Source organism: Dama dama, chromosome 32 (genome assembly GCF_033118175.1).
Source record: "Dama dama isolate Ldn47 chromosome 32, ASM3311817v1, whole genome shotgun sequence".
In the NCBI taxonomy this organism is placed as follows: Eukaryota; Metazoa; Chordata; class Mammalia; order Artiodactyla; family Cervidae; genus Dama; species Dama dama.
The window spans coordinates 25,682,618-25,698,529 of NC_083712.1; the positions used below are offsets into that span (position 1 = coordinate 25,682,618).

Here is a 15,912-nt window from a genome sequence, read left to right on the forward strand (position 1 = left end):
CCTCTGTCCATGGGATTCTCCAGGCAAGAATACAGGAGTGGGTTGCCATTTCCTTCTCCAGGGGATCTTCCCAACCCAGGGATTGAACTCACATCCCTCCCATCTCCTGCATTGGCTGGCGGGTTCTTTACCACTGAACCACCAGTGAAGCCCACTTAATGCTATATAACTGTACAATTAAGAATGAAAAATTTTTGCATATTGTACCACTGTTTTTAAAAGTGGGCCTTGTAGAAGTCACAGATTTAAGCTAGGAACTAAAAGAAAAATAAAACTAGGTAACAATTCACTGAATTGTCCAGTAAGGAACGCCTCTATTCTTGATCTGGATTCTGGACCAATGGAGAAGTATGGCAGTGTAAGGTCAACTGGCCTTTAAACTATCAAATCACCCTTGTTAAAGGCTATCAGGAGGCCAAGTTCCCACATGAGTTAAGTGAGTGAAAGTCGCTCAGTCGTGTCTGACTCTGTGACTCCATGGACTGTAGCCTGCCAGGCTCCTCTGTCCTTGGAATTCTCCAGGCAAGAATACTGGAATGGGTTGTCATTCCCTTCTCCAGGGTATCTTCCTGACCCAGGGATCGAACCTGGGTCTTCCACATGGCAGGCAGATTCTTTACCATCTGAGCCACCAGGGAAACCTGAAGAGGGTTTCTCACAGCCTGCCCCAGAATTCGGTTCTCCTGGTCACCATTGGGCTGTCCTGGAGTGGGGGGTCCTGTGCTCCCCACAGGCCAGCTCACTCCCAGAAGACAGTGAGCAAAGCTCAGCCAAGCCTGCCCCATCTACTTGTCCCCATTTCTCCAGGCAGATACAGTACTGTCCATCCTCAGGGCAGGATTAAGGTAAAGGTCAGATTGACATGAGGATAGACTGAGCTCCCATGTGAAAGGAACAGATTCTCCTCCAGCGTCCCTGCTTCTGGGTCTTTTCACACATTGTACTTAGAATCGAACCCATGGTTAGCCAGGGCCTTGCTCATACCTTCAAGGGGCTGCTCCCCAGTGAAACCTCTGTCCCTCTGGGTACTTTTCTATCTGGGCAGAGAGTTTGGAGGCTCTGATGGGTGCATTAATTACATCGACTCTGGCCACTCTGTGGCTTAATTTTACTTTCCTCTTTCTAATCTCAGATGATACAAAGCCATTTGTCCCACAAAGTACAGTGAGTTCCCATGACAAAGTTAAATTACCAGTAACATTGTGTGTGTGTGTGTGTGTGTGTGTGTGCGTGCGCTTAGTCATGTCTGACTCTTTGTGACCCCATGGACTATAGCCCACTAGGCTCCCCTGTCCATGGGATTTCTCAGGCAGGAATACTAGAGTGGGTTGTCATGCCCTCCTCCAGGGGATTTTCCTGACCCAGAAACTGAACTCACGTCTCTTGTGTCTCCTGCATGGCAGGCAGATTATTTACCACTGGGCCACCTGGGAAGGCTGCCAATAATATAGTGACTGATGCCTAAATTTGATTATAAACCTCTACCACTGTCATGATTCTAGGGGAAAGTTAATTGTAGAATTGCCTAACTTTACAAGTTAAAGTCCAAATATGTTACAGAAGTGAAAGTTCAAAGTCAGATTTTCCTGGCCCTTTCATATATTCATTAACTCAACAGTTTGTTTATTGAAAATCCACTGTGTACTCTTCCAGGTGTTGGGGATATTTTGGTGAATAAACCAGACCCAAGGGAGAAGAAATCCTGTCCTTCTGGAGCTTACTTTCTGGAGACTTTGAGTTAAAAGACCAGAATTCAGTTTCCGTAAATATCCTTACCAGTATCTGGGGCTTCCTAGGTGGCGCTAGTGGTCAAGAACCTGCCTGCCAATGCAGGAGACACAGTTTCAATCCCTGGGTCAGGAAGATCCCCTGGAGGAGGGCATGGCAACCCACTCCAGTGTTCTTTCCTGGAGAATCTCATGGACAGAGGAGCCTGGCGGGCTACAGTCCGCGGGGTCACAAAGAGTCAGACACAACTGAAGCAACTTAGTGCACCAGTATCTTACTCAGGTTCTGTCAGGCTGAAGTGGTCTCAGAATCTAGATGGACTTCACGTTCTTCCAGGAAACAGTTCAGGTCCTTCATAGGAAGGGCTATCATTACTGCCAAGTTGTTAGTTCAGCAGCCAGAGTGTGAAGGGCACACGAGTGACCCCAGTACCATCTTGTCTCTTTCCCCCCTTCCCAAACTACCACAGTTTGAAAACAACCCAATCGCCTAACAGTAATACGGGGAAAGTTTATCTGAGCTGTAGTTTCTAAAATGGTTTTTAGTGTTTCTGAAGGTCACGGTTCTACACTAGGAAAGCCCCCGCCTAGGACACACCTTACCCTCTCTTTTAAGCAGACATTTTCATGTTTGTGCTGCTAACAGCTTATTGCTTATGCCTCTTTTCTGGATTTACTTAAATATAAGAAACCTGAGTCTTAGGGAGGATTTACTCCTAATATTTAATTATCCAATCAAGGAGGAATTGGAAACACTTTGGGGTGTGTATGTGTGTTGGGGGGCTGGTGTTGTGATTCTTGAAGCTTCTGAAAACCCACATGGATTCCTGTTCACCAAAGCCCATCCACATTCCCACATTGTCTCCGGATGTATTTGTTCAGTGGCTAAATCATGTCCGACTCCATGTGACCCCAAGGACTGAAGCACTCCAGGCTCCCCTGTTCTTCACCATCTCCTTGTGATTGTTCAAACTCATGTCCATTGAGTCAGTGATACCATCCAACCATCTTGCCCTCTGTTGTCCCCTTCTCCTCCTGTCCTCCATGTTTCCCGGCGTCAGGGTCTTTCCCAGTGAGCCGGCTCTTTGCATCAGGTGGCCAAAGTATCGGAGCTTCAGCATCAGTCTTTCCAGTGAATATTCAGGGTTGATTTCCTTTAGAATTGACTGGTTAGAGTGGAATTGGGGGTGACTTGTCTAGTGCCACCTGCCAGATCTGTTGCTAACGGTTGAAAGCTGGAAACATTCTCGTTTTCCGTGGGGCACACAGGAATCTTCTGCTTTGCTGTCCCAGGCGAGGCATGTATTCTGTAGACCCCCGATGTCTGAAAGGGCCCGTCACAATCTCTTCCCTGCAGTTGTAGTTGAGCCTCCCCCGAGCTTCCCACCAGCTCTCTACTGGGTCTGCTGGAGCCTCTGCTTTCGCCCATGTCTGCCAGGCCCGGTTCGAGGTCCACCTGGGTGCCCCGCACGGGGAGGTGGCCTGCGAACAGCCTCCCCTCAGGCCTCCACCTAAGTGGCTTTGTTTCCGACGGGGGTCCCTGGCCCGGTACTCTTCAAGTTGCAGACGTGTGCAGCCTCCTTCCCTGGAGACAGTCACTCTCCCACGGACCCAGCTGCCGTGAGCTGGAGCTGCTCACTCAGGTCAGAAGAATGTACAGTTTTGGGCTTAAAGCCTCTCGCCCAGTCTGTGTTATTTGAAACCAACCTCCCAGCTGAAAAAGTGAGCCGGATTACAAGATCGCTGTTGTGCTGGTCGCTCAGTCCTGTCCAGCTCGTGAAAGGAGCCCACCAGGCTCCTTTGTCCATGGAGTTTTCCAGATAATAGTACTGGAGTGGGTTGCCATTGGATTACAGGATAGAGGCTGCAACTGCCAGTGTGATAAAACCTCTGGCAGTGCCTCGAGCCTAAGCATCTTCCACTCTGGCCAGGGCAGGAGCCCCAGTTTCCCCACATGGGTTTTGCTCCCGCACCCTTTACCCCTTCTTAATTCCTGATGGTTTGCTGCCTAGTGTGACATAGTTACAGTTTCGAGAGGGCTCAGTAAAGAATACCTTGTTTTTGAGACAGCTATTCAGACTGGCTGAGCTGACAGTTACAGTATAGACGCTCTCCTGCAGTGGTCTGTGAAAAAGCGCAGTCCAAAGCCCCACGGGCTTCCTTGGGTTGCTGCAGCCACTGCAGCCCATCCTGGGGGATTCTGTCATTGCCTCCTCACCCCAACCTTCCACCACCCCATCCAGCAACTGAGGGCTCCTGGGGGCCCGGCTTCCTGGGCTCTGCTCCAAAGCATGGCCAGGACATGGTCAGGGTTAGCTGCTGATTCTTGGATACTCTTCTCCTTCTTCTCTCTGGTTATGAACCATCTGAGAAATAGGAAACAGAGTAAGGTGGCTATATGGTTCCAGGTGAATTACAGTTTTAGGTGTCCCTCCACTGTAGGGACAGAGGAACAGAATAGAGCTTGTGTTCTCTGTGGGCAGTGGGGCTGAGACTAGGGTGAAGAGAGTGAGGCCGGAAAAACCTCAGTGATCACGGTAAATATTTAATGCACTATTTTAAAAAATCAGAACATTAAGAAAAAAGCATAAACAAAATCTCAAATTTAAAATGAAGATAGGGTCAGCATTACTGACTTTTTCCTTGCCTCAGGCTCCGGTGGGGACTGTTACTGAGTCTGTCTTAAATTTAGTGCCCGAGGCATATGCCACCCTCATCATTACTAGTCCTCACCCAGCTGGTTCTTCTGAATTTGTGGAATCCAGTCACATTCCTGCTTCTGGGTGGAATGAGTAAAAGCACAGAAGAGGGGCAGGAATGTTGCATTAACTGAACTCCCTCCATGTGGAAGGAATAAACTCAAGTAGGATTTAGAAGCAACATAAACTCTGTGACTATAAAAAAATTTTCCAGTTATTTTCTATAGAGGGTGCATTAGCTGTCTGAGCTGCGAGTTCATTTCAGTAGTATCTGGCTCTTTGTGACCCCATGGACTGTAGCCCCCCAGACTCCTCTGTCCATGTGATTTTCCAGGCAAGAATACTGGAGTGGGCTGCCATGCACTCCTCCAGTGGATCTTCCCAACCCAGGGATCGAACACACGTCTCCTGCATCGGCAGGCAGGTTCTTTACCACTGGTGCCATCTGGGAAGCTGAGAGGAAAGAGCAAAAGCATAAATCAAGGGTTCAAAAGTAGGAAACGTTTGTTTCGGAGAACAAACTATAAAGTTGAATGTGAGGGTAGCTGCTTCTGACCAACAAGTTCCCGTATTGATCTGATTGACTCGGTGGGCAGTCTTTGCTCAGAGTACTCTGCTACATCCCTGCTACTCCAAGGATGATCCATGGCCCAGAAGTTTCAGCATCACTAGGGAGATGAATACAAAATGCAGGCTCTCAGGCCCCACCAGTGACCTACTAACTCAGTCTGCTTTTTTTCACAAGCAGCCCAGTTGATTTGTATCTCTTTTCTAAGTTACTGAAAGTTCAGTTCTGTTGTGGAGCATCTGTTGTTTTCATTTTTTTAAAAACTTTTTCTTTTATACTGGAGTATAGCTGATTAGCAAACAATGTTGTGATAGCTGCAAGTGATTAGTCCTGTGAAGGGACTCAGTCACACATGTGCCTGTATCCATTCTCCCCCAAGAGCTTCCCAGGCAGTGGTAAAGAATTTGCCTGTGATGCAGGAGAAACCAGAGAAGCAGATTTGATCCTTGGGTGGGGAAGATCCCCTGGAGGAGGAAATGGCAACCTACTCCAGTATTCTTGCCTGGAGAATCCCATGGACAGAGGAGCCTGGCGGGCTATAGTCCACGGGGTCACTCAGTCAAACACGACTGAGTGCACGCTCGCACACACTTTCTCCCACACACTCCCCTCCCATCCCAACTGCCACGTAACATTGAGCAGAGTTCCCTGTGCTATATAGTAGGTCCTTGTTGGCTATCCATTTTAAATACAACAGTGTGTATGTGTCTATCCCAAACTCCCTAACTAACCCTCCCCACTATGGATCCCCCCCTGGCAACCATAAGTTCATTAAGTCTGTAAGTCTCTGTTTTGTAAGTAAGGTCATTTCTATCTTTCATGTATAAGGGATGTCATCCTATCTTTCGCCTTCTCTGTCTGACTGACTTCACTCAGTATGATACTCTCTAGGTCCATCCATGTTGCTGCAAATGGCATTATTTCATTATGTTTAATCATAGCTTTCATTTTTAAATTTACTAAACCAACTCTAGATTCCTTCTGGAGAAGGAAGAAAAGCCATTCCTTTAAATGGCTTCACTGAAAACTGTCATGCTCTTAGAAAACCAGCGAGTAGGTATGCTGGTCTTTGGTTCCGAGATGTAAAGATGTTCTTTACTAAACTCAGGGCTTGAGTATATGTGTCTTCTTTTTCTTTCTTTTTTTTTTTTTAACCATAAGTTGAACATTAGATAATACTTTGGGTTTTAAAGCCCAGAGAATGAATTAGAGTTGTAATTAGTGAGTTTTTAAAAAGTTGACTGACATAATTTTATGATTTAAAGCTGTAAATTATAGCTGTATTTGTATTAAACAACTGGTATGCTCTGTCTTAACATAAATAAGAAGTAAAGTTAAAGTTCTTTATGGCTACAAAGCAATGTGACTTGTGGAAACAAAGTATTTAATAATTATATGGGATTCAAGTTTAGCTGTATTTAGTTCAAACTGTTGAGTTCGACATTGCAGATCATTGGAAAATGTAGAAGATACCTACCGATACATTAGTCTCTTTTGGGTTTATAGTTCAGTTGACAAATAAAGCACATAACTATTGTGTAATCTAATGGTAAACTGCCATTAGTAACTAATTTGGTCCAGCCATGTAGTTTATTTTTTAGAAGTGGTTTTGTCACTTGTAAAAATGAGGAAATTTGAATTGAATTTCTAAAATATCCTCTGCAGTATTAATGATAATAAATTCAACTACATGGTAATGGATTTTTATCTTTGGGGAACTAGTAGCCTTTCTTCTTAGGCTAAGATTTAGAGAGCAACCTTATTTTTTTCTAAAGATGCTGAAATAGCTCACATTTTGTACCAGTAGTGCTTTTCATTGACCTTTTCTTTTACTACGTATCTATCAATATTTGACCTTGCAGATAATTATAGAAATTAGTATTTTGCTAATCTTTTTTTCAAGAGGAGCTCCTCTATCATATTCCCAAATCTTAATAAATAGAGAAGTTGTTCTCTCTCATTCAAATTGTTCTCGGAAAAAGATCTTATTTTCCCAGATGGCTCTCTTAGAAAGGAGAGCAAAGTTAATCATTCTACTTTGTTCTGCTAGATAATGCTACTGAAAGACAGCTTGAGGAATTAACCCTTTGGGTAAGAATGATTTAGTCCAACCTTTTCTTTCTCTCTTTTTCAATTGTCTTTAATTTTGCTTTATTTAAAAAAAAAAGTTCCCAAGATAGTAACTTTAAAGGCTTTACAAATCACATTGTAATCATAGAAACATAAAGACATTTCTTCATACGTAAGGAGAGATTAAGGCAAAGAACATGAGATTAGGTCAGAGAATGAGTTCTATGTGATAGAAATTTAGGTACTATTTTTTTTTTAAGATTTATTTTTGTTTATTTTAGTTTTGGCTGTGCCGGGTCTTCATCTCTGTGCACAGGCTTTCTCTAGTTGCGGCGAGTGGGGCTACTCTCTTGCTGCGGAGCGCAAGCTCTGGGGTGTGCGGGCTTCCTCAGTTGTAGCGCCTGGGCTCTAGAGCCTGGGCTCTAGGGTTGTGGTGCTGGGGCTTAGCTGCCTTGAGGCGTGTGGAGTCTTCCCAGACCGGGGATTGAACCTGTGACAGACAGTGGAAACAGCAAAAATATTTAGTCCAGTGCTATTTATAAGTAAATATTATTTAAGAATAAAACTAGAAACAACCTAAACAGAGAATGACATGTAACTCATATTGTCAATTAGGGCTTCCCTGGTGACTCAGTGGTGAAGAATCCGCCTGCCAGTGCAGGAGATGCAGGTTCAGTCCCTGGATCTGGAAGATCCCCCGGAGAAGGAAGTGGCTACCCACACCAGTATTCTCGCCTAGGAAATCCCATGGAAAGAGAAACCTGGCGGGGCTACAGTCCATGGGGTCGGACACGACTTAGTGACCAAACAACAACGAAGTGGTGTAAATTATCCTTTGTACATTTATTTTAGAAATAATTTGAGATGTTTTGACATGCAAACCATTTTCTTTATTCTTTTGCAATTTTTAAGTCATATTTTATATACTTTGAAAGAGGGAGCTCAGGAAGTAAAAGCTCCATCAGTTGACTTTAATGAATCTGTTTATACAGACAAATAACATCTATGATTTGTGTTCAATTCTTCTGTTAGTAGCACTCCCATCTGCTTATACCAGGGTTTCTTAAATGAGTATTGGACTTCATGGACGCATAAAGGTGTACCTTATTTAGTGCTTTGTGAAATCACCGTCCCCCCCGCCCGACACACAGCTAAAATATGAATACACGGACTTCCCTTTTCATTTAGCTTGAACCTGTTTTATACTTGAGGATTAAAAATGTTAATTTGTGTTTCATAAAATCTTTTATTAAGGTGCTGCCCCCAAATCTATTATTTCAGTAATTTCTAACTAAGGAGCTACAGTGGGGGAAAAAAGACATTTACGTTTTCTATTAGTATAGAAAATTCTATTTTCTATAGAATTCTATTCCTATTTCTGTGAGTATATGAGTTATATAGCACTTGTTTTGAGATCAGAGTCTCTTGGTTGCAAGTGTTGGTATGCATGCACATGCGTGCTATTGAGATAAACATTGAGGCCTTTCTTCGTGCCCCAGTGAAGGCCGGTTTCAGCATTCATGGCTGGAAACACAGAGCACTGTTAGTGAAGATACTGTCGTTTCAGTTCTTCCCTTGTTCCTATTGTCCTGGTTGTATTTAGGTCACTGAAGTATGTTTGAATACAGAGGAAAGATTGAAAGTTAGAAAAATGAGATCTACTCTTAATTTATAATTTTCTAGGTTACAGAATGTCATTGTTTTCCCTGATGGATATTTTATTTCTTCAGAACAGCACCATGATATCCAATTGATGGTACCTAGATGAGCAAGTCAGTTCAAACAAATGTATATCTGTGTGACTTATTTGTAGTCTTAGCTTAAATATTTGGGCCTTTCTTAAGCACTTCAGTTTAACCAAAAGCATGATAAGGTTTTAGTTATTTACAAAATCCTTGAATTTGAAAGCTTTCTTGGGTCATTTTTAATGATTTTTTTTAAGTGTACAATTGAATTGTTTTAGTGTATTTAGAGCCCTTTGTGGCCATCACCACAGTCTTAACGTTTGTAGCATTTTCATTACTTTCAAAAAGAAACAGGCCAGTTAGCAGCCACTCCTCATTCTCTTTCGTCCTGCCCCTTCTTAGCCCTAGAGAACCACTCATCTGCTTTCTATAGATTTGCCTATTCTGGACATGTCATGGAAATAGGGTCACATCATATGTAGTCTTTTACGACTGGCTTCTTATATTTTGTAATTTTTGCTTATACTATTCTTTTATTTATAATATTTTAAGTCTTAATGTTGATTCCATGTTGTAGCATGTACCAGTCAATACTCCATTCCTTTCTCTTGCTGAAAAATATATTTCATTGCATGGATATATAACATTTTGTTATCTGTTTACCAGTTAGTAGACCTGTGGCTTGCTTTCACTTTTGCGCTATTGTGAATAATGTTTCTATTACAAATCATGTTCTTTTGTGTATAAATTTTTGGACATAAGTTTTTCTTTTTAATGGATATGTCAGAGTAGATTTGCTATGACATACAGTAAACTCAGTTTAACATTTTTTGGTACTTCCAATAGAATACCACTTTAAGTATGAAGAGTAATGGCTTTTGTTTTCAATTTTGAAGTGCAGTATGTTTGAGATACACAGTGAAAACAGGGGAAAGAAAATGCTGATGCCCTCAGTCTTCATCGATATTCAGCTTTTTTTTTGCTGTGCCTGCCTAGTCTATCTGGTAATCACCCTCCAAGGAGACAGTAGGAGACCCTTCCGAAAGTGAAAAGGGCATTCTTTCTAATTATATTGGGACAATAAGCATAAATTGGTACCATCCTAGGCAAATTAGAACCAGTGGTCAACTCTGTCAATCAAAAAGAAAGAAAACCTATTGTCAGATTTGGCGTCCTTCTCTACTGTGATGAGTTAGGGAGGGCACAGTTTTAACAGCATCTTGCTGTTTTGCCCATTTCCTCAAATGAAAAAGTGTGTTTGAAAAGAGGTTGAGTCTGTAGCTAATATCTTAATTACCTATGTCCTTAGTTGTAGGTTCTAAATGTAAAAATAAGGCAGTTGAAATTAATCAAGTAATGACTTGTTGATTTTTCTAATGTTCACTTGAGTGTGAAACATTTTATTTCTTCCAGGAAACAACAAACCATTTCAGCTGCAAAGCATCTTAGACTGAGAAACTTTCAACTGTGCTGAAAAACCGAAGACAAATTTTCCTTCCCTCTCATTTGAAAGGAGTTAAAAAAGAAATAAAACGGCAGAGGTTTAAAGTTAATACTCAGGATGAATGATGATAATTCAGATGGCAAGACAGAAGATGAACTGCAATCCTTATTTATCTGTGATAAAAATGGAAACACATATGCATGCAACCAAAAATCACCACCTACCCAAAACGCTTCAACCAATAATGTGAGTTGGTATTTGGCCAACCCAGATGGCATGGTGGTTGATTATGAAACTGGCTCTGATGTGGACATTGGTGAAAAAATTTCTTTAACCCCTCAGTGTGTTGAAGTACACGATCACCAAACATCTTCAAGTAATTTAATCAGTCAGGGGGCGTTAGAGGTGCACATGGATTCCACGTGTCCATCTTTTGCACATGTTGTAAATACAGCAGAACCCAAACATTTGCATAGCAGTTGTCATTCCCTAGGATCGTTGAACCAGAGTGTTGAGACATCTCTAACTTTTGTATGGAAAACTAACAATGATGATTTGAACTGTACAGACAATCCTACTGCCTTGCTGCTCAACCAGACTTTTGACATAAAAGTGGATAATGTTAACTGTACCTTCGTAACACATGATACCACTGGAAAAAGTCAGTCTTTGCCTACCACTGCAAGCCTGCCATCAACCAACACGAGAAGTATAAATACATCTTTATCCTGTTCCATTCTTCCATCTCCCCATTCTGATAAGATACATGTGAGAGAAACAAGTTGTGATCGAGAGAGCTTTGAAAATTCTCAAGCTGTGGCATCACAGGCCCAGGACACAGCTTACACAGTGTTTTCTGACATGGTGATGCAAGTTGATGTTGTTCCAGATACTGAAAATCAGTGTCACCGTTCTTCAGAAAAGGTTGCCAGCGAGTACCCAGATGGAACACAGCAGAGACGAGGCAGAGAAAAGGAGATAGAAGCTCTAACACAAGTTTCTGATGGCATGGATGTTCCCAGTGGGTCTGTATTACAAGAGTTCTTTTGTTCATCTAAAGATGAACCAAATAGGGAGACACATTCACAGAGCTCATATGGGCAAAAGGAAATGGGCCAAAACGTTAGAGAAACAGTGTCCAATTGTCTTATAGATGATGAATGCCTTTTACTGGTGCCAGCTGTTAGTAAAAGCAAAACCCAAGTGCTGGGCCCGAAACACCAAGTCACTGTGACTAAAGACACACCAACTGCCTCCAGTGAAAAGCATTTGGAAACCCAAAATCGTACCATAGAACTGATACCAAATAGCCCACCAGGACAAAAGGAAGCATCACTACTTGAGCTGACTTGGAATGCAGATGATATGGTCATCAGTACCAATAACAGAATTTGCATGTCCACGCCAATCCTTGAACCGGTGAACACAACGTTTTCTGTCTCACCTGTTGAAGGCGTGGAGAAATGTAGCAAATTGCAGACAAGTAATCGAGAGCTCCAATGTTTACCAAATTTGAAGGCAGCACCAATGATTGTGTCAAAACTTAACCTAGGAAAATCAACAACCAAAGCAAATAGCCCCCTAGGCAGCAAAGTTAGAAAAACCAAAATTATAAGTTACCCAAGACCAAACTTCAAGAATGTTAAAGCAAAAGTTGTATCCAGACCCATGTTGCAGCCAAAGGACCCTGCTCTATCAAAGGTTGCACCCAGATCTCAGTTAACTGGTGCCTCATCTCCCTCATCAGTGTCTTCCTCAAGGCAGTCAACGGGTTTAAGCAAAACAGCAACATATGACTTGAATGCAGACCCCAAAGCAGAAATTCCAATTAACAAGGCGCATAAGCAGCAATTTAATAAACTCATTACGAGCCAGGCTGTGCATGTTACAACTCATTCTAAAAATGCTTCACACAAGAAGCATCCAAGAACAACATCTGCCATGAAATCGAATCAGGAAGATGTTGACAAAGCAAGTTCTTCCAATCCAGCATGTGAGACTGGATCCGTGGCTGTGGTTTTTCAGATCAAAGATGAGCTCCCTGTGAAAATGGAAAGCACAGAACGCTTGGAAGTGCCCTATACTTCCAACATCGATAGGATTAGCCCTGAAAAGAAGGGTGAAGAAGAAAATGGGACATCAGTGGCAAAACAGGAGCTAAAAAAGGAAATCCTGAACGAGACCTCTGACTTTGGTTCTCTGTTTTTGGTAAGTGAAATTTCTGCCTGCTTCAGGAAATGGTGGTGGAAACAGCAGGATGGATTAGCAATTAGTTCCCCTTTAATAGTGAATAAAATTGCTGAACTCTGTGTGCAGATTTGCTTTCAGGTATTGCAGTATTATTCATTAATTCTTAGTACCTTTTAGGGTATTCATTGGTTATATGCATATTGGAAAAAAATCTCAATTTCAGTATTTTATATTGAGCATCAGTATTCCTTTTAATAGTAAGCTGAAAGGACAAGTTACTTTAATGTTTTCGTGTAATAAGTTGTTTGAAGTTAGATATCTGATTGCATTTTACATTTATAAAAAAAAACAAAACATTTTTTATGAACTTGGAGCTGTATCGGCCCATAGTTGAGAAATGTCTCAGCAGTGCTGGTAAACAGTGTTAAGATGAAAATAGCTCCTAGGCTCCTCTGAGGAAGCCACTCCGGGCAGGGAGCCCCCTCTGGTGAACAGGAGGATTCCGGATGCTGCCTCTGATCAGCTAATGTGACTTGGGCCGAGTAGTATTTTGAGACACGGAGATGAAAGGATTGGGCTAGTAGCTGTCTGAGGTCTCTTGCTGTCCTAACATATTGCTCCCTGGTACTAAAATAAAACCCACTGTATTTCATATGGTGAAAGGGCAACATTTTTTTTTATGGTACTTGGCAGATATTTGGGTGTTCCATTTAAACAGGAATTCACATGCAGTTCAAAGATTATTTTTCATTAAGCATGTGTATATATATTTATTTTAAACTTTTAATTTTTTATTGGAGTATAGCTGGTTAACAATGTTGTGATAGTTTCAGGTGGACCGCAAAGGGAATCAGCCACAGACATTAAACTTGTATGTAATTTTTGCCTAGAGCATGAAGAAACTAGCTTTCTGAGTTTTAGAAACATTTCAGAGGCTAGTCTTGGGCTCTGTGTGTTTGTCCTCAGCCCTGTTTTTGGTAGTGGGGACTGGCATGCGTTTTTCAGCCCATGTAGGGCTTTTCTTGGGCTTCTGCCCTATGGGTCAAGAGTGGACGTGGGTGCCAGATGCCAGGGAAGGAAGGCAGCTATGAGTCATCTGTGTGAAGGACTCCCGTCTGAAGGAATGAAACATGTATGGTTTGAAGTGTCGAAAGGCTGTTGTAAGTGTTTTCAGGGCTTCCCTACTGGCTCAGATGGAAAAGAATCCGCATGCCAACACAGGAGACCACGGGTTTGATCCCTGGGTTGGGAAGATGCCCTGGAGGAGGGCATAGCAACCCACTCCAGTATTCTTGCCTGGAGAATCCCCATGGACAGAGAAGCCTGGTGTGCTGCCATCCATGGGGTCACAAAGAATCGGACATGACTAACAATTTCGGAGTGACTAACAATTTCACTTTTCAGGGTACATCAGGAATTCTTAGGTCCTGTTAGAGGTAGTCTTGAGGTAGGTCAGCTTAGAGATGCTTTAACTTTTATAATAAATCTTTTTAGAAGGAATGGCACACCACAATGATGCCTGAACTACTGAGATTGTCCATGATTTCAAAACTCAGGTGTTTACTTTTAACTTCTTTTGAAGTCAAACTTGGGAAACTCATTGTATACAATTTTTAATTTGATACTTTGCTAAATTAAATGATAAGCCGTGGTAATGCTAAGAAACATTCTTAGTTTGGTATTTCTAGATACATATACATGAAAACAATAGAATTTTCCTCCTTGATTTACGGGGGACTTTTTAATTGTGCATTGATCACCAACTGCCTCCCAAATCCTAGCATAAAGTTTCTTTAAATAACACTTGCTTTGACTATAAATTGGTTGTGTAATTTTGAAATGAAAAGCCTTTCTGATCCATGCATCATGGAAGTCAGCATTTTATTTCCCACGTGCAGAATGAAATCCTGTTTTTCAGGCTGATGATGTGGTATAGAAATAAGGTGATAGAATCACCAGGTTCAAATGGATCCCAGTGTATCTTGGAGAAGAAGCACTTTTCATCTTAGAAATCTTGCTGTAGGATTTCCATATTTTCAGCACTGACACTTTTACTTACTGACAAATATTCCAAACTCATTTTCCCCCACATGGTAATGTGTTATGAGCAGTTCTCTCCAATATCCCTACTCACCACTTACACGTATCTGTGTGTCACAGGGCAAGGGCTGGCCAAATGGCCACTGGCCACAGGCTTTGTACTTACTATAGAGCTGACTGAATGAGCCTTTGCTTCATGTTGTAGGCAAACCCCTGTGTTTCTTGGTCACTTCGGCAGTACTCAAAGATTTTGGATCTGCCCTCGGTTTGTGCTGAGACAGTGCTGGAGGGATCTGCGTTTTCTCTGAGCTCTGTTGGTCTTGAGTGGAGTTAGTCCTTGAGATTACCGAATCCTCAGGTTGCCTACAACTTCACAGCTGTTTGAGTGAGTGTCAGTCACTCAGCCATGTCTGACTCTGTGACCCCACGGACTGTAGCCCACCAGGCTCCTCTGTCCATGGGATTCCCCAGGCAAGAATACTGGAGTGGGTAGTCATTCCCTTCTCCAGGAGATCTTCCCGACCCAGGGATTGGACTTGGTACTCTTGCCTTGCAGGCGTATTCTTTACCATCTCAGCCACAAGGGAAGCTGGTCAGGGCTCATCTGAAACTTCAGAAAAGTTCTATGTCAGTAGGAACTTGATTTTAATTTGATGCATTTGAGTGTAGTTATGCATTACAGAGGTTTTGTGTTGGTGATACTGTGTTTGATGAAAGGAATGAGGAATTATCTAAAAGCAAGGAAACAGATGTTTCTTCAGTGACTGCTCTGGGCGAAACCCTCTGCTCTAGGCTTTTACATAAATTATGTCATTTAATTTTCCAGAATGTTCAGGTGCTTTATACATTATCATTTACTCTTTCCAGTAAGAACAGGCAAGTTCGTAGCTACAGTTTAAAGATTCATAGCTGCTGCTGCTGCTAAGTCGCGTCAGTCGTGTCCAACTCTGTGCTGTGCGACCCCATAGATGGCAGCCCACCAGGCTCCCCCGTCCCTGGGATTCTCCAGGCAAGAACACTGGAGTGGGTTGCCATTTCCTTCTCCAATGCCTGAAAGTGAAAAGTGAAAGTGAAGTTGCTCGGTCGTGTCCGACTCTTCGCGACTCCATGGACTGCAGCCCACTAGGCTCCTCCGTCCGTGGGAATTTCCAGGCAAGAGTACTGGAGTGGGGTGCCATTGCCTTCTCTGAAAGATTCATAGAGGTTACTTAAAACACACACACAGCTGGTAAGTTGTAAAAGCTGAGATTCAAACTCAGGTCTCCTGACCTGAATCCTGGCCCTTTCTGCTCCACACACTGGGCTTTCAAAATTTCAAGGAATGTTGGCTCTAAAAGGCAGAGCAAATCTGATTTGTTAAAGATTTACTTTGTAAGTTGGTTAGAAGTTTGGGTTACTTTTTTAATGTTTTTCTCTGGGGGGTTGCCTTAGCCAGTTTCACAATGGTGGGAGAAGATTTTTTGTCCTTTGCTTGCTTTTCTTGGCCAAT

General features: G+C 42.5%; 1 protein-coding gene across 4 annotated transcripts in view; it reads left to right on the forward strand.

Annotated features, from left to right (window-relative positions):
• MTUS1 (microtubule associated scaffold protein 1) overlaps positions 1 to 15,912 on the forward strand; it is a 177,540-nt gene that overhangs the window by 49,358 nt on the left and 112,270 nt on the right. For all 4 annotated transcript variants that reach the window (XM_061134843.1, XM_061134842.1, XM_061134844.1 and 1 more), the window contains exon 2: positions 10,163 to 12,401. In XM_061134843.1, the coding sequence (XP_060990826.1) occupies positions 10,311 to 12,401 (2,091 nt within the window). In that variant the 5' untranslated portion in view covers positions 10,163 to 10,310. The remainder of the gene's footprint in view (positions 1 to 10,162; positions 12,402 to 15,912) is intronic.